The sequence below is a fragment of the Chaetura pelagica genome, unplaced genomic scaffold (assembly GCF_000747805.2).
Source record: "Chaetura pelagica isolate M959 unplaced genomic scaffold, ChaPel_1.0 scaffold235, whole genome shotgun sequence".
NCBI lineage: Eukaryota > Metazoa > Chordata > Aves > Apodiformes > Apodidae > Chaetura > Chaetura pelagica.
The window spans coordinates 1737392-1757213 of NW_009953215.1; the positions used below are offsets into that span (position 1 = coordinate 1737392).

Below are 19822 nucleotides of genomic sequence, written 5' to 3' on the forward strand. Positions count from 1 at the left end.
CACTCTTTCAGCAAAAAAAGACCAAATGGCAAGTAGGACACGTAGCTACTTCTCTCACCTTCCTCCTCCTCAGTCAAGTACTTAGATGTACTTTGACCAGATGTCTGATATGTATATACAGTAAAGAAGAATTTTGTCAAATGTAAAATAAATTAATTTAAATACTCAGGAGGCATTGCTGATTGTCAGGCAATCAATTCATGGTTTTGCATAATCACTACATCATTGTTTTGATGTGCATATCTGTATGTGCACGCAGACAGAATGAAAGAGCAAGAGACGAAATTTTCTGTGTTGTGCCTCAGGAGAATTTTCAAGCAATTTGCCAGCTTTGGTTTCTCATTATATACTGCTAGCATAAAAAAAAAAAAAAAAAAGGACACTTTTAAAAGACAAGGAAAAATATCTACACAAAAGGAAAACAGAGTTTCTAAATGTTGAAAAGTATCAGTGATGAAAAAATACTGATTCATTCCTATAATTTTCCTCCACAGGTCAGTGGAATTCTTCATTATTTTCTTCATGCTGGCTGTTTGCTCTAGAGGAATATAGTTCCTACACTTCACATGTGCAAAGCTACAGCTTTCTGGAAAAAAAGGTCTTGCTGACCTAGGAGGACAGGAAAGAAGAGAAGGGAAAAGGATGGGAAAACAATAAAAATTGCCTAGAGAAAAAGCAAAGTAAAGCAGTGTGGCACATTGTTTTGTTTTTATTCTGTTTTGGCTTTACTTATTATGTTTATTTATTTATTTAGTATTGTAAACTTCTTTTACCAGATTCACAGATCATTTGGCCTTTAATATTTCTCCCACTCCCCAGAAAAGCAATATAGAAGTGTTTCCTGTTAACAAGACACTTACATTTTGTGGTTCTCCATTACTCAGTTCATTTCATTCAGGATGCAATTACCTTGCAAATGGAGTTATTGCACTTCTTGAAAACTTAAGGGAAAACATCTAAGTCCTGGACTGTGAGTGGCTTGTAAGGACTACTTCCACAGCTTTTGCTTTAGCTTCTTGACTTTCTAGTCTCATTTCACCACCAGTGGAGAGAAAGTCTCTTCCACAAGACAGATCAGAGTAGCCAATTCGGGCTTCTGCTCAGCACCACAGTTAAAGGCGATCACTTCTTTCTTTCCACTTCATAGACAGCCCAAGGAAGTCAGCCTCAGAACAGAAATGATGGCTTTAAAGAATATCCCTGGCCCCTTAAAAATACTAAATTGAACTTTGTACTGATGTCCCACAGGAATCACAATTTAAACTTTGTTTTGAGGCCCCTTTTTTAAATGCCAGTTGGTCCCCTTGAGCCTACATGCTCTTCACCACTCAGCACGTCAGATAATAAAACATAAATCCTCAACAGATTTAGATTAAAAACTTCCATGCTTTGGAAGTCAACAAGTATTCCAACCATCCATGTAACTCAGAAAATGCCAAAACAGATGGGTGCAGACAAGCCCATATGCTGCATGCTCACACACAGGGGCAGTGAGTTAAGGAGTTAAGGACTTTGATAACAATACAAGCTTAAGGAGCCTGTGCTCTGCCTCCTTGCTGGCATTCACTCCACCTTCATACGACAATGACTGCCTAGTCAACAATGCTGAAAAATGCAAGAAAAGAAAAGGAAGGGGATGGGAAAAAAAAAAAAAAAAAAGAGAGGTGAAGTGTGTGTTGAAACCGTATCATGTTGCTGATCCAGTCTCCAGCATTGCTACAGAAACAGTTGTCAGCCCAAGTGACAGGGTAGGGCTGTGAAGTGTGGGAGCAAGTATGCAGGACAACGGGGCACAGGGACTCTTTAAACATCTACTGGTGCCAGAGGTCCCACACTGTGAAACTATACCCAGTCAGATGTGCTACTGCATTGCTGCATCAGCACAGCACTGTATCTTTGACAACAAATTTAGCAGAGGGGGTGTGGTTAACTTAACAGGCCACTAAGCATGCCTGGGCCAGAGGTGGCTTTGTGTTCAGCCTGTTCGGAGTAGGAGTGGAAGGCACGTGAATCTATCTGTGTCTGCCCACATGGAGGTAACCTAATGTTTGTTAGGAGCCATACTTGACATAGCACAATGTCTTACAATGACAGGTTCCTCTCTGCATCTCAGCTATGACAGTACCAGTGGATTTTTCTCCTGTCCTTCCACCCAATAATTTAAAACTTCTTTTTTTTTAAATGCAAATGAATAAATTTTTGCTTCTAATCCCTCCATTATGCAGATTGAAAATTCCAGAAACAGGCAATAAAAGACTGCAGCACAGCCAAGAACCTCACCCTAATCTCCTGATTTACTAACCATGGCCTGCTGTTACATACATAAAGAAATACTGAGTGCATAGACAGATATCACTTTGCAGCAGCTGATTGAGAAGCTGGAAGAAGTTACTGCCTTTTGCTTTCCTCTTGCCTCCCTCCCACAAGGAATTGCCTGTTATCACTGAACATCTGAGCTTATGCTGCCAAGGGAAACAGCAGGGCTGTTTTAAATGGTTTTAATGGCTGAGGTGAGCTATCCCAGATCCTTTGCCTTCCGGTGATATAGAAAGCGCTCAAGCACTGCTCCCCAGTCTGAGCACCCAGGCAGTAATAAGCAGTGATAAACAGGGCAAAATGAGGGAAATGGATGTGCAAAGGGCTGGTCTGCTCCTTCCAGGAGCAGATCTGAGATTATGTGTCTTGGGTGAAATACTCCAGCCTTGCTTGAAGAACCTAGGTGTGAAAACATTAGTACATTGTGCAAACTATGATCAGAAAGAACTACCACTCTGTCCCACCACAAGACCCTGCTTTTGCTACACTCTCATCTTTGGTCAGGAAGCCTCAGAGTCCCAGCATGACATGACAGAAACTACCATTCTTTTGCTCCACACTCAGTACTCTTGGTATTTCTGCACTAGCTAACAAATAGGCTTCTGTATTCTTAGTCGTTTATTTTCCACACATAAAATGTCTCTCCAGTACCCTCTGCTGTCTGTTCAATGCCACGTTACTCTCAGAATAACCTGAACTGCAGAGGTTTACTGTAGTGGCATATTTTTCTATCCCATTTCATTTCCCTGAGCAAAGGGTCCAACTGTCCCTGACTGCCTGTACAATTGATGGAGGGAGCCACGCACCTCTGAAATGCAATAGAGCTCTTCTGAGATCTGAAGGGATTTTGGCAATTACTCGTTTCTTCCCACTAATGATACATTCCCCAGGAAAGGTTTATCTTATGTTCCTAAAGACAGATGGATTTGGACTTGGCACACTCAGTTCAGTCTCGAATAACAGGTGAGTTCAAACAAATGCTCTGCCCAGAGAACACACATTTCTTAGGATTTTGGAGTTCTAGGTCTAGAAACTGAATACATTTGGTAAATGATAGCCCAAGTGGGCTAGGTAAAACCATTATGGAGTCAAGGAATGCTGATAGATCTCTCCATTAGTTCCACAGATGCCCCTGTCCCACCTAATGAAACTTTCTGCTCCAGCCACAGTTACAGCAAACTCCCTGATACCAAGTTTGGGAAGCCAGAATGAGGACATACATAAATAAGCCTGCAGAAATCAGAAAACAGGAAGAGAAGGCTCAGAAATAAATTTTTAAAGGCTTAGCAATGTGAACAGAATATAGCTAGTGCTTCTCATCATGATACTGGGGTTGTACAGCCAGAGTTCTAAGGACATGTTAGAGGCTGCTCCCAGAATTGACAGCACATGATTGAGGCTATGTAATCAGAAGTAGCTGGATATCATGCTGCCCATATAATTTATTTGTATGGTAATGGTTATGCAAAGCACTATGCAAATATCTCCATGGAGCAGACCTTTGCCATTTTTAAGCAATTAATTGAATGTCATAGGAGGCATAGGTGGACCTGCAGTGAGAGCTTGCCTTCTTTTGCTCAGAGGTTACACTTGTGAGCATCTAGCTAGCCAACTGCATGTTTTTATTTAACTACCTGAACAACAGAACAATAAAAAAGTAATAACTTTAGTAAATAACATCTTGCCCCACTTTCTTCATATGTTCAGTCTCTCCCCAGCTACCACAATTTCTTTTGATCACTCCCTTAACCCTACATTTGAATCATAGTAACACAGCTGCCATCCACAGTCAGTCTCATAATAAAATGGGAGTAGGTCCCAGCAATCTGGTAGTGATGTCAGCCTTTGTCTTGTGTGAATAATATCTTCTAAACATTAAAAAAAACATCCCAGATGGGATACAGCACACCCTAGAATCCAACCTGGTTTCTAAAGGAGTTTCTTATTTTTAATAATGTATAGGGGAAAAGTAATGCTCTGAAAGAAGAAATAATTATCTGAACACCCACTAAAACACAGACAGTTCAATTCAACCTTGGAGATAGACTTATCTTAGACCCCATTTATATCCCTGATGTCCACAAATTTCCACCTCTCATCATTTCACAGATATTGGTCAGCAGTCAATATTAAGGGATTTTTCAGACACCCATATACAAAGAACAGTCTGTGCAATTTGGCCAAGGGTCTCGCTCAGACTTTTTGTAATGTGAATACCTAAGATCCAAGCATGATGCTTTGTCAAGCTGTACCACATACCTTCTGCACCAATTGACACAAGTTTCACTCCTTTGCTGGCGATATAATCCAGAGCTTTGTTGACATTAGCAATTTTATGGAAGCGCATCTTCCCTCTGTCTGGTTTTGGTAGTCTTTCCCCTGAAGATAAACAAATGTAATGTGTTTATTTTTACATGCATACAGCTACAGACTCCCAAGAAATCAGAACTCAAGAGTGAATGTGCCCTGAGTACTGTCTAAAAGTTAGCAGATATTTTAACAGGTATTTTCTGAAATAATGTCAAACAGCTTCGAAGAAAACCCCGAAGAGAAAATTCAAATGTCGAAATATCTGACTTAGATCCTTCTGAGATAGCAGCAAAAACAAAGTACATTTTTTCTATATGCCTCAAACATGTTTGGAAGACATGTGAGTGCTTCCTGCTACTCAACTTCTGGTTTATTGCTCCTCTCTGTGTTAGGATATCTGAGTATTAAGAAGCCAGGATGTTTTCAGAGCTCATCACCCTTACCTGCCTGACTGTAAAGAAAGACTGGACTCTATCCAGCAGATTAGCCACAGCATCCTGCCACATCTGTCCAAGAACAATGGCTTTTAACAATCTCATCCAGTACAGCAGAGCACCTAACTTCTGGGCACAGGGTGGTGTGTTTGGAAGAACTTCTTCTCAAATTATCATAAAGAGTAATTTCTGATAATATGACTCTCCATGATGAGTGATCATTTAAAGATCTTTCCCCATTGCAATCTCCAGCAAAAATGTCTTTTCCGTAAAGATGACTTAAAAACCTTCTTGCCCTTTTTCACCTTTATCCTTCTTGCCCTTTTTCACCTTTATTGTGTGTATATGACTTGAGCTATTCCCTTCCCATTAAGGGGCATTATGAGTGTACCTTGAGGACTGCCCCTCCGGACAACATGTAACATGAGTGATGGAGAGAGTTAGTTGTATCAGTTAGTCAAAAGAAGTTCTTGGATGTTCCACCCTTCTGATGCCAATGATACCCTGATACACTATGATATCCCAGAACACAAACAAACCAGAAGATTTTAGAGATAAGGAAAAAGCAGAGCTTTTTTCCCCTCCTTTTTGTTTCACATTGTGTTTCGTTTCTCAGTATTCAGCCTACTTAGAGTATGTGTTCACTGCTTTGAATTGTTAACACTTTTGGGTCTTTTAAAATGTTTCAGTTAGCATGCTGTAAATATATAGCAAAATTTATTTTAACCAACCTGAGATAACTTCCAAGAGGAGCATCAGTTTAAGGCCATTTCTGAAATCCTCCTCAATGTTCTCAATCTGCGTGCCTGCTTTCCTGAGGTGGGAATTGCACCAGGCTGTAAATGTCTGTAATATTATATTAAAAAACAAAAACAAAACAAAAAACTTGTCAACAAGGTATTTTCCAAAACAAATGCTAAGCCACCTGAATAAACACTGCGTTTGATATTTTCAGTACTGCCTTGGCAATTTGGATGTCCAACTCCTATTCATTTTATATATGCCACTGAGTTCAATACTCTTATCCTAGATGTTCATAAAAGACTTTCCTGATTAGAAGCAATTTTGTGCTAGATTCTGCTTATAAATGCATCCCAAAAGAAAGATCTACACTTAAAGGCAATATTTGTCTAATAGTTATTACTAAACATAACATTTTACAAGCATATACTTTTTTGTTGAGACTTATCTGTTATACAGTTCTTATACAGATGCCAGGGACAAGTAACACACATTTCTCACAGGCAGGAAGTTGTGAGAACACTCTTCAGGATGAAGCAACTGAAGAGAGATTTATGCAGCAAGGATACCAGCATAATTTTATCTGCTCGTATTTGCAGCTACAGTGAAAAGCAGAATGCCTTCTGAAAACATGGACAACTAAAATGGATTTTGAAAGTTTACAATAATTCAAGCACAGAAGTTTCACAATCAGACCTTGCAGATATGGCCTGCCTTACCAAGAGATTTATTTTTAAACTGTATTGTATATTTTTCAGAAAACTACCATAATTTCATGATACACACAAATGCAGATACTTCAGTTTGCAGGGCAAAAATGGTCACAGAAGCATTCATGAGCATTTCTGTCACTGTGGAGAGTAACAAAGTCTGGTTTTACTTACAGAGATAAAAAGCACACTTAGTTCCACTGATGTACAGAAGTCATATACACATTACCTTTATACAAATAGACTACTACAAAATATAGCAGTTAAAATTAGACTGTTTTCAAATATCCATCACATCTCAGCATTCTGACAAATTCTCTTTGCTTTTCAGTGTCTGTTAATATACATAAACACAAACATATATAAAGCAAGTCTGTATTAACTAGGTATTGCTCCAGGTGTTTAACTCTAGGTATGTAACAAAGCCATATATTTTGTTAAGTTCAGCTTCAGCTACCTAAAGTTGTCAGATATTTTTAATTCCCCTTCTATTTCTCTTTTGAACTACTATAGTTCTAAAAACATTGTAAATCATAGAATCATCAAGTGGTTGGAGTTGAAAGAGACCTTAAAGATCAGCTATTTCCAACCCCCCTGCATGGGCGACTACACCTCTCACTAGACCAGGTTGCTCAGAGCCCCATCCAACTTGGTGCACTCAATGCCACTGTTCATGTCATCGACAAAGATGTTAAATAGCACCAGTCCCAGTACCAATCCTTGAAGAACACCACTTGCCACTGATCTCCACTTGGACATAGAGCTCTTTATCACAACTCTTTAAATGTGACTATCCAGACAATTCTTTATTCACTGATTGGTCCATCAAGTCCATGTGTCTCCAATTTACAGACAAGGATGTTGTACAGGACAGTGTCAATTGCTTTTCATTTAAAATATTAAAAACATTTTAAAACTAAATACATCCTAAATCCCCATTGTTGGTATTAAATTTCCTTTGACCTTCTTTTTTCATGCCTGATTGTTTTAGACTATTTAATTTCTGATCTGTCAGAAACGCCTGAATCCCATAAATTCTAGGCAGAAGATAAATATTGAATTTTCAAAAGTGGTCTATTCTTAAGTAGGCAACCTTATTCTAAAGAATAACATTTTGGCGGTTCTTGGGTTTCACACAACTTTTGAGAAGAATTTATGTGCAGCTTGCTAGGTTCTTTTCTCAGAGCTCCTGCAGGGACAAGGAGTAGCTTGTTAAACTTTTGTTTTATAGACTTCTCATTTCCAACTGAAAGGAAAAAAGCAAGAAGTGCTATGGATATGGAGGAACTGTGTAGAGAAATCCCTAATTCTAGATACCCACAGAAAGGAGGAGAGAGAATACAGTATTGGAAGTGGTTCTGGGTTGGGGTCCTGTTGACCTGCAGAGGATGAGTTGCAGGTAGAGGCACAGGAAAGTAATTCTGTGTGCAGATGGAGATAAGCATGGCTGCAGCTAAAGCATCTCTGCAAATACATCTATTTTAATAAAGCAATGCCAGCTTGAAATGCAGTCATTCAGGAAGGTAAAACTTTCCTCATTTTATGATAAGTAGCTTTACTAAGCTCATGGGAGACCTGAAACCAGACTGTATCAAGCATCACAACAGAGATACTAGGTACCTCTACCCTGAGGGCTCGATATGATGGAGTCTTAGGATGGTATTTGGTTTTGATCATTATAGAGTTTGGATCTAGTTTGTAAGACTAATTTGTTTAGTGCTTCCTCAAGCAGCATTTTATTTTAGTGATACATATCTAAAAAGGCTTAGCACCACCTTAAGTCATTTTCAAATACTAAAGATTATAACAAGCATCCTTGGGAGGAACAATATTATGGCAATACAGAAAAAACAGTTGAAAGCACTCAAGGATAAATGCACAGGAACCTTGCATGGCTGTTTGGCAATACATATTAGAAAGATGAACCCATAAATGAATGAGAATTTAATTAATTAAACTTGAATGATGGACATGTGCTTATCTATAGATGGTATTGTAGTTTGCAGAATGTTCCAAGCACACCATGCTAAACTCAAACCTCAGCTATCTCTTCTGTTAGACATTTATGGTGAATGTTTTGACCATGTTAACTCGATTTTTCCCCATTTTTCATTTAAATAAGACTTTGATGGCAAGCACTCTTCAAGTACACTCTTTAAGTGATTCCTACTCTCTTCTCAGTCACAATAATTTTAGGAAGACAGTAAGCAAATGTTGCTATGATATAAACAAAAGAAGGATGCTTCTACTGCTCAGACAAGGTGTTTTCAATGGTTTGATAACAGTCACTGGTTTTATGGGCTACATTTTTATTTCTGTAGGTTATTTAAGATTCTTCCCAGTAGTCCTGGGGTTTGGACATTGGGGTTTGGAGCAATCTGAAGGATAAAGTTGGAATTACCTACAAAGTCTCCATTCCTAAGATGGAAAGTTCTGCTGAAGCACTCTACTATGCATGGATTCTTCATATAGACTATCTGTATCTAACCAGTTTAGCTTATCTTCTGTATCTAGAATAAGAAATTCAGGGGTTTTTTAAAATCTAAACTAACGTTTCTCAGAGCCTTCTGTTTTACCACTGCACCAGGCATGAAATGGTGTTATCCACTTATGACAGTTGTCTTGTGCCCCATGGAAACCATGGTTGACCAATCTGATAGCCTTCTACAATGGCACAACTGATTGGATAGATGAGGGGAGGGCAGGGGATGTGGTCTATCTTGATTTCAGCAAGGCTTTCAACACCATCTCACACGGCATCCTCACAGCCAAACTCAAGAAGTGTGGATTGAATGATAGGGAAGTGAGGTGGATTGGGAATTGGCTTAAGGACCGTGTTCAGAGACTTGTGCTAAGTGGGGCTGAGTCTAGTTGGAGACACATGTCTAGAGGTTGCGGAGCCTCCTTCTCTGGAAACATTCAAAACCTGGACATGTTCCTGTGACACACTGCACGCGATCCTGGTCTAGCAGGAGGGTTGGACTAGATGATCTTCAGAGGTCCCTTCCAACCCTTTCCACTCTGTGGAAAGTGTCACTGCAGTACATTACAGCAGACTCTTGACATGTGGTTTCATAGACTGGTGCTGTTCAAACTGGCTTATTTTCCTAGGTCTAAACATGGTTGTAGGAATGCTACTCAAGAAAGTATTTACTGTGTTTCAGTGATGCAATGCATAAGTGCCTGTATTAAAGCTACTGCAAAAGTTGCAAATTTTAACAGTTTCCACAATCCACATTTTATTTAACCCTCATCCTTCTATTCTTATTGTGATACCACTTGTTCTCACTGCTTTGGCTTTAACTAACTGTTCTATTCATAGTTATTAAGAAACAATTCCAAGCACGTTTAAGTCCTGGAGATCAAGATAGAGCCAGCATATAGTACCCTGCAAATTTGTAATCCACTGGGATTTAAAAGCTATTAAATGACTTAGACAAAGCAAATTCCTTTTTCTGCTGAGCTGTACAGCACATTTCAGAGTATCAAATTCCCCAGAGAAACAAGGCAGGATTGAAGGCACCAAGCTGAATACCAGGAAGGATACAAATAACTGCTTAGAAACCTAGACATTTCTTTTTAGAATGTATTTACCATAGGTGGCTCTATAAATTGAAAAATAAAATAAAATAAAATAAAATAAAATAAAATAAAATAAAATAAAATAAAATAAATAAAATAAAATTTCCTTACCAAAGTTGTTATTACAAAAGAAACTTTGCTGACATTCTTAGATGAGAGACCAGAGAAGAGAGGATGCAGGGCAGGGAGCCAAGCAGTTTGCAGTCGCACAGGTAATTATTCTCTTAATGCACTATGAATTGTCTAGTGCTGTCATAGGTCTATTTTGAGAAAGCTGACTCCAGAAAAGGTAGTGCAATTTATGTTCTATGCCCACTTAGCCTCATTGTGAAGAATGCCAACAGTGTATCCTCCATAATATAGATTCATAGATGTGTGATGGCAAAGTGTGTACCTAAGGAAAAAACAAACCTTACCTGGTAATTTACTTGGGTCACTTAATTTTACAAGCCCTTGACAAGTAGAATTGCGACCAAGAGGCAGAAAAAGGAGATATCCCATATGAATCAACTATAGCTAATGCCAAAAAAATAATAGGGTATTCCCACTCTGTGCAAATATAATTGCACATATGCACAATAAAGGACACACTTTGATGGGAAAAGTTGTATCTCTGAAAACTGAATTGCCTTACATCCCTAAGAAAGCCCACAGGTCTTTTTTATGTGAGTGCAACAATAACTTTTGACAGTGCTTCAAAGCCAGAAAACATAATGCTATAATAACAAGTTTCATATGTGCATGTGATAATAGGAATAAACAGAATTGAGAAAGTACCAGTTACCACCCTCTGTTACCCATCTGTGGCTCACAAGACAGCTTGTTCCACCTACTGAAGATACAGGTTCATTTTTTTGTTTGGCATTGACAGTGAGTCCAAAATGTATATCACCATTACAACAGCATAACTAGCAGGGGGCACATGTGGGATATACTCTACAAATTCAGGACGATTTATTTACTTGCACTCTGAATTGAAATTGAGAAGTGGATCCAGCTCAATAAAAGGATCGGACACTCATATCCTGTTGAGTACATGTATCTCATAACAAACCAAAACACTGTCTTTCACTCTCAAATAAGTTTCTGTCTGCTATAGTATTTACAAGTTTAAAAAACTAAAATTTATTTTTAAAGACATGTATCTGCACATCTGTAGCCCTACCAGAAAGGCTACTAGCCCACATGAGTAATTTGGTTTTTGAGTTTCTAGCCTTTCTGTAGAATTTACATAAGAAAATACAGACAAAATCCAATCTTAACCTACGAGTTATGAAAAATTTTGCATTAATAGGAAATGTAATTCCTCCTGTGTCTGTTAAGTAAAGCAGAAGCACAACTCATTTTAAGTGGATCTTAAATTCTTGTACCCAGCAGAACACACCTGAAGAAAATTAAGTGCAAATATAAACATTTAACATATCTGTTTATGCACATATATATTCTCCCTAATTATCTCAGTTTGATAGGGTTGTTTCTTAAAACTCCGCTTTATAGCCCTTCTTCCAAAGTATTTTTCCTCTCTGCTTGTGCTAGCTGAGGGTCTTGATTACCTCTAGGCTAAATGGGATGCAGTGATTCACTCTGTAGTTATACAGAACATTACTGGGCTCTGAGCACACAGCAAGGGTGTTACAGAAAGAGCTCTGCCAGAACATTCCCACTAGGCCAGACTGAGGTTTCCCCTTGAAGAATTTCCCATCTGTCTGTTAACCATGGTTTAAAATGTAAGTTGTGAACCTGCAACATGATCTCCTAACTCCTGTGTCCACACAGTGTTCTAATGACTGCAAGATCAGGGTTTTTCTCTGGGCTTGGAATACAGTCTGTGTTGGCCCTGGTTCTCCTAACTATTTAATTCTGCTTCCAAAAGAAGGGGCATGAAGGTGAAGCACAGCAGAAAATTGTGCAGCCTTTATAGAATAGCTTTATGTGAACCAGTAGCTACACATGGCAACTTTTAAAGGTTCCTAGAACATCTGTATCAGCTGTACCTTTAGCATAGCAAGTGCATGAGTATATTTTTATTAATTTAAACAAAACAAAATCTTTCATTTTACTTGTTGGTTTGAATTATTACAAACTGTCCCCTTGCTCTTATTTCCCCTTGCAGTGGAAGCCCAAGTGCATTGGTACATGTTAGTAAAATAACTGGAGTAACTGTAACAGTAGAGGTGGATCAGCAGTACAACTTGATCACACTGAAACACCTGGTAGGCAAAGTGGGACTTTAACACTGAACACACCAGAGCACAGCAACAACTCAAATGAGGCACAATGAGAGCATAGTGAAGGATGCCATGTAGGCTCAGGTAGGGGAAATGTTTAACCTGTTCCAAAAGGTCATTAAAAGGAAACCCTCAAACCATTGACAGTATGTCAAAAACAAATTCCTGGGAACAACAAAAAGGACAGTATAGAATCATCTCACAAAGGGGGTCAGTAGAAGCTCCCTTACAACATCCCCAGATCCAAAGTTGGGGAAAGCCCTCCCCAGTCCAGCATATCCACCAATATAGCTGAACAAATGGTGCCAGAGGTAACATGCCAGCATTCTCTGCACTGTCAGCAGATCTGCTCTAGTAACTAAGGGAACTTCACCTCAGTTCCTTAATTTTATCATTCACAGGAGATGTCATCAAAGGGATTCACTCATCACACAGCACATCACACTGTGCTTGCTAGCATTCAGCATTTTGCTTGCATGGAAGAGTCTGGGGAGACCTCAGTCCTTACAGAGCAGGTGGCCTAATCCTATCCAAGTGTAGGGTTTCATATAAAACATGCAACCTCCTCCCAGCACTGAATGATTGTGTGTCTGTTTTATAGCGCTCACTATTTAAAAATAATAATAATAATAAAGCAACAACAAAAAGAAAACCACACAAAAAAAACAGAGCATGAAAATATCCTTTCAAGAATAATTTGTCATGGCTGAACCCTGAGAAATGTCAAGAAGACTACTGAGCCTTTTTTTACAAAGTGGGTGACATTATTTTTTTTTTCGCAGGATACAACATAAAAAAGTTATGTTGTCCCATTTGCCTAAAATGGAAGAAAATTCAGAAGATGGAAAGACGTATGGTAAATTCAGTATGGGTCACTGCATGCACTGTTCTCACCTCAGTCTTTTTCTTAAGGGAAGAACAGGAAGAAAATTAAGATTAGAGGTTTTGCAAAATCTTTGGAGAGGTTAAAACAGTTAAACTATTTCAAGGTTTATTAGCAGCAGGCAGATAACATCTTCATTGGATCACCTGAGAAAGCTGGAAAAGTTTTCAGCCACATATGCCAATCTTTACCTGTGAGAGGGAAGCATCAGTCTTAAGCATGAAAATTTAGGTAAGTCTTCTGACTACTGTGATGGACCATTGCTATAATGCTACAACAGTTCTGCTCCCTGAAAGAAGCCTCTTCCTTTTTCATTACTGTTGATGACATCCATTTATGAAAGTTTTACAGTAGCTGGTACCTATGTGATCCAAACATGAGATGTCTCAAAATACATGCAGAGCCATAGCGTTGTCCACTTGTGTATTTCTATCAGTTTAAAACAATTCTGCCTATTTAAAATGTATTTTCAATCAGAAACGTTCATGTTTTAGAAGTACATTGCACAAGCAATGTATAAAACGCCATTTGAAACTCAGAAGTATTCAGGACCTGTAGGACAATTCTGGTCTAAATCTACTTTTCATTTTTGGAATTTCAATAATCAAACAAATCCAAGAACCCTGCTCAGAAAAATAATGCAGAAATAAAAGAGGCAAGAATCCAATTAAAATCTTTAGTTAAAGTACTGTCATGGTTTTACCTTGCCTTACAAAAACTGCAAGATATCTTTACCCATTCTTATCTTTACAATATAACTGCAACCTACTCAATTTGCTATGGTGAAGGAATTAGAAAAACAAAGGAACCATCAGGAAAAAAGTAAAAGTTTACTCTGGTGTGTTCTTTTAATTCTGAATATTAACACATTCCTATCACTAAGCAGACCAGAGTAGTTAGTGGTAAATTTAGAAGTGATAAATTTAATAACAAATGAAGAAACACAGTCTTATAGGTGATAAAAGGTGTGGCATCTTCTATCCAAGGGAAAGTGGGAAACTTTGCTAGGCAAGCAGCATCAACTTTTGCAGAATGCAATCTTATATTAAAAAAAATTAAACATCCAAGGACAAGCAAGCAAAAAATAATGTTGTGCTACTTTCTAAGCCTGCATTTAAGTACATGCATGTCCTCCCCTCACAGGTACATATACTTCCCAAAGTTGGTATTATGATCCTGGAGAAGAGATGCTGTCACTTGTGTTTTCTCCCCAACTTTGTGACAGACTTTAAGTCATTTAACACAGGAATTTAAAACATGTTCTTATTGTCCTAAACACTCAGCATTTTATGACCCATGATTCCCAATATGGGTGCATAAGCCTTTTAACAACAATGGGAGCAGATGTTAGCCACAGCTGAGCACTTTTAAGTGTCCCACTTCTGTATTCAAAGATAGTGAGGATAATAAACTCTCCATATCTCACAGCACTATTGCAGGGGGAAAATTCACCATTGTTTTTAAGGTGCTCAAACACTACCTTGAAAAAAAGCCCAATAAAGAAATAATAAAAAGAAAGATTTATAAGCTGACAAAACAATAAATATCTTGTAAATAAAGAACTGTAAAATTAATCAAAATAAGAACCTACTTTGAATAGGTGGAAAACAACACATAAGTTACTAACATCTTCAGCATCTGTCCTGAGTCATCCAAAGTTAATTCTATATTTAAAAATCAAAGCTAGTTGTTTAGCATAAACCAGTTACCTACTACTGTAAGTCTAGTTGCATGATAGTTACCCCTCCCTCCTCAAACTCTTAGTGAACTATGAAATGTGCCAACCACTTAGGTGTGGAGAAAGAAGTAGTTCAGAGAACTATTAAGAATAGCAATGACTGTGAATAACCCCAGAGATGCAACCTGAGAAAGCATTTTCACATACAGAAATGGTTTTAGCTTTCACCTCTAGGATGAAAAGTCACTGTCCCTACCTCTCACTAATAAGGTCAGTTCTAGGCATCTCCAATGAAGCTGCTATTTCTGGTTGTTTAAGTGATGGGGACACCTGTCCCCCTGAGAGCTAAACTGAGAGTACAACTCACCTCATAGACATTACCAAACAGCCTGTGTGTGTTAGCAACCTTGTCACTTATTCACCTGGCCTGGGTTCAAAACACTGACCTAAAAGTGAAAGGTTCCCCCCTGCCACGCATTCCCAAGCTATAAATTAAAAGTCCATCTTGAGTGCAAGGTTATCTTTCATCGTGAGTTGGAGTGCAGGAGCTATTAGAATATTTCCACTCAGAAGGCTTTGCAACACTGAGACTTTTAATTAATATTGTCACCACCTTGCTAAGCAATGACAAAGGTCAGGGTTTTGCAAGTCAGCTTTCTCTTGGATGTGAATGACTTATTTTTGCAGTATAGTTTCTTCATTCACATCATATGCATGGGGCCTTGATAAAAGATGACCACAAACATCATCCAGGCAATACCCTGTGAGAACACTTTGTTCAAATGGCAGTGTTTGGCTGTCTTACAGCAGCCCCGGATAATTCATTCTAGCTAGATGGAATAATGGGGAGCAATCTCTTGCTGTTGGCAGTGATTTTACCTCTTCATCTTCCCTCCTACTTCAAGAACAATATGCACAACATTATTACAGTTATACACTACCTTTCTGATTACTCTCTTTGTCTCTTATGTAAAACAACAGGTATGCTAATATCTTGTCATAACAGAATCAATACCTCTGATTTTTTTTATTACATACCATTATTCAATGCATTAAAATGCTTAAGGTACAAGATTAGCACTACAGAATGGTAAATAAATGGTATAATGTGTGAAGTAAACAAAAAGTTCTCAAATTACTGACAAATTTCCAAGTTATAATAGACCCCATATTAAATTGCTTTCTCTAATGAGAGTGAAAAGACAGACACTGAGTAAAGACTCAGCATTTGAGTCTTTGCTTTTCTGCAGCTTTTGGTACAACTTCTTTCAAGTAGTAAAACCTCTTTACATGTCTGTCTAAAATCTTTACCCCACAGTAAAAAGGAAATGTAAGTATGCACCATGGACTGAAAGCTCTAAATGAAGAATTAGTAGGACTATGTTCATCTCTTAAATCAAGTGACTGCAGTATTTTACAATCTCATGTACATTTTGCAAATTTAAAATGCTGTAGCAAGTGAAAGAACTTTTATCTCTCAAGTCTCAAAAAAGAAATATTGGTGACACAAGCATCTGTGATTCAAGCATATTCAGAACACAGCTCTTAAAGGGGAGTCAAGCTCTGAAAACAAAAGAAGAAAAAAGGGACTAAAGGAACCACACAAATGCAATGTTTTGAATAATCTATTTTAGGTCAATGGTTTTTGTTTTCCTGTATTTCCCCCAAAGGAAAAGTTTATGGACATGTTTCTCTCTTTCAAGAGATATGGTTTCTATTGCTTCATATTGTTTCTAGCATTTAATAATTTAACAACCAACAGATCATGGCAGACTTTTGTGCGCTGTTGTTGGTTTTTTTCACATACAACGCTGCCAAATCCTGCCCTTCAGAATATCTCCTACTGAAATCTGCAGAAATAGAGAAGCATTGTCCACAAGGACCTGTGCCTTTTTCTTAGAGACACAGCACTCCCACACAGCATGACTGGGAGTGTACAGCATCCAGACTGAACTTCTGAGGACTGCCAACTATTTGCATGGCACAACAGTATTTTCCTCTGATAGAGTAAGCTAACTTTAGAGCATACTAACCAAGTATTCTCTGTTCCAATACACTGTACTTTGCAGAGCTTGCATTTACACTATAGAAACAAGTAATTCTTATATTGCAACCTGTAATAGTATGGCTATGGCAACTAATATCATACACAGCATTCCTGATCACCTAACACCACAAAACTTGACAGTGCGTAACTACAAAGAAATCAGTTGTCAGAACGTGGAAATAGATTTGTCACTACACTACAGAAAGTTGAGTGCAGCAAAGAAATGTTGTTCACATTTCTATAAACGCTTTAATGGACTATCACCCATGTAATAAAGACTGCATCTTTGCATTTATCTAGAAATATATATTCATATCTCACAAAGTGCAGCCCAAAAGATACCTCTTCCTGACTGATCAAGTAGGACACCAGGGACCCAAGCAGAGCAAAAAGTGTGTAGGTTCTGTTAGAAACTTCCATGTAATTATGCACGCTGCCAAACATCTCTCTCTTGTGCAGCCTCTCTCTCTCACCCTCTGCAACTTTTTAGATACAGATCTTGGGTGGAAAAAAAAAAAAAATCAAGACAACTACTGATTAGTTGAAGGCATACTCAGTTAATGACACAGTGAGCTTTTTACATTCTTGTGCTTTCTGGATCACTTTTGAGCAAAGTGATATTTGGGAGATCTCACTATAAGCAGTTTTGTCAAAGAGCTATATTAAAGGTGTGCTTTTTGGATCTGACTACTGAAAAAAATATGAAACACAAGGAAAGAAAAAGGTATTTAGTATGTCATGGGACCAAAATACTAAATGAAAAGTTGAACAGTTATAGAGTCAAAATAAATTCACTCATTTCTACACTGCTCAGAAGAAGTTAATTCTGGTGCACCACCTCCCATGATCAGCATTTCTACTTTACAAGACTATCAACAAACTAAAAGGCATCTTCCGAAAAGGATTCACAATAAAAACGCCAGCAAGTTCGGAGGGAACTGTTTCAGCAATGATAAAATGTTTGAGAACAGTCATTATGATTTCTCTCTCCCTCTGTATTCTTTTCCAGTTGGCCACTTCTTCACTATTACAGAGTAAAAGCGTAATCTATTTGCCTCTCCCTGTGAAGAGATAAAAACAAATTATAGGTAATCAAAAGGAGTCTTAAACACTGTGGTGGATCTGCGAAGAAAAAACCTTCAGTTGTGCCTTAAAGGTGAAGTCTATGCCCTCCACACAGCCTGGGGTTTCCTCTCAAGTATATCAAACAAAGAACATGCATTACCACTACCCAATCAGTGTCAAAAGAACCTTCTAATAAAAGAGACTCTATCTCCTTTTCTCCTTTCTAGTATGGGTCCTTCCACCAGCTGTGCCCTAAAATGTTCTTCTTGTTTTCCCAAGATCTCCTGAACTATGACAGATAGTGCTGGGTAACATTTTTGTTTCAGCAGATATGTATTTAAATGACCAAATACTACTTAGGAGGAGATGAAAGAAACATTCACACATTATGGTATGGAAGGAACTAAAGGTATGCCCTCTGGAAATAGAAGGATTAATTAAAGTAGGCTAATCCAGGATTTAGTAGAGTGGGTTTCCAAATGTCTTTTGCTTGCTTTCTCTGTTGGTTTTCTTCACCATGCTATCTTTATCCAGTAATTATATACTACATGGCCAGGTGAGTAAGTAAATCCATTATAAATGGGTCAATACAGTCAATCAGAGTGGGATAAAAGTATGGTCCTATCCAATTTATCAACATTCTTTGAAACATTTCTATAATCAGATAAGCATGTCTCCTGACTGATAAAGCTAAAACAGATTCTGAAAGTTTAATTCCACACAAATCAACACATACATCTTTAAGTCCCTGACATCAGTGAATCATGCAAAAAGTATGTCAATAGTCAGACTCCAAGAAATTTCCACAGCAAATTTCATCTTTGCACTTGGTTATATAGTACACGTGGAGATCACCAAATGTAGTTTCACTTGTGATTTAAAAAGGTTTCAGTTGAGATTCTTATAGAGAAAGGAAAACCTCATGCACTAATCCCCAGTTATGTAACAAAAAGCTCCCTCTGTTGCATACATGCCAAGTTACTCAATGCAGTATTTCTCAGTAAAGAAAGCACATAATCTGCCCATGTTGATTTCCTTACTACTGTAACTTATTATTAAAAAAATAATAATTCTATTTTCATTTCATGTTTGTTTTATTAATCTGGTTTCTAAAGAATTTTGTAATTTCTGCTGTTAAAGCCACTACATAAGCATATTGGGTTAATTTTTTTTAACTAATTTTTTTTATGAGGCATTAGCTATTGAGTAACATTTTCTGAAATATACAAAATATCCTGTAGGCCAGCAGACTTCCAGAAAAATTTCAGAGTTCCTATTTTTACTGAGGCTCAGGTTCCTAAATTACTGTGCTTTTCTTAAAAACAGATTTAAAAGCAAAACATTACTCAGATCTTTGCATGGCTTGATTAGATATTATGATGAAATTTACCTAAGTTACCTGTTCTCAAGCACTTAGCTAAGAATAGGTGGGTAAATAACAACAATGGCTATAACTGCTGAAAGCAGAAACACCTGTGGTTTAGAGAATACAGTGTTTGTGACAAGCAAACTGCTTTGTCAATTAAACACACAGTTATTTGTTTATAGCATATCTATTATTAACAGGAACCATGCTGGGACTTGTGCTCAATCACAAAGATGAAGGCCATAGACAAAAAGAAAGCAAGCAGACCTCAGCCTCACGTATGGTGTTTTGTTTGTCTTTTAACATTAAGGCTAGATAGATTATGAGTGCATTATCTATAATGGTCACACATGTACAGATACAGCTTCTTGTGGGGCTGGACTGCAAACTACATTATGAAATTACTTGGGATTAAGAAGTGGTAAGAACAAGGAGGGTTGCTTCAGATTTCTTCAATGATCT

At 37.9% G+C, this 19822-nt stretch overlaps 1 protein-coding gene across 5 annotated transcripts in view; it reads right to left on the reverse strand.

Moving 5' to 3' along the window:
- Window positions 1-19822, reverse strand: part of ACTN2 (actinin, alpha 2) — a 68440-nt gene that overhangs the window by 38810 nt on the left and 9808 nt on the right. For all 5 annotated transcript variants that reach the window (XM_009997580.1, XM_009997579.1, XM_009997582.1 and 2 more), the window contains exons 2-3: window positions 5792-5906; window positions 4576-4695 (exon numbers count right to left, since the gene is read on the reverse strand). In XM_009997580.1, the coding sequence (XP_009995882.1) occupies window positions 4576-4695; window positions 5792-5906 (235 nt within the window). The remainder of the gene's footprint in view (window positions 1-4575; window positions 4696-5791; window positions 5907-19822) is intronic.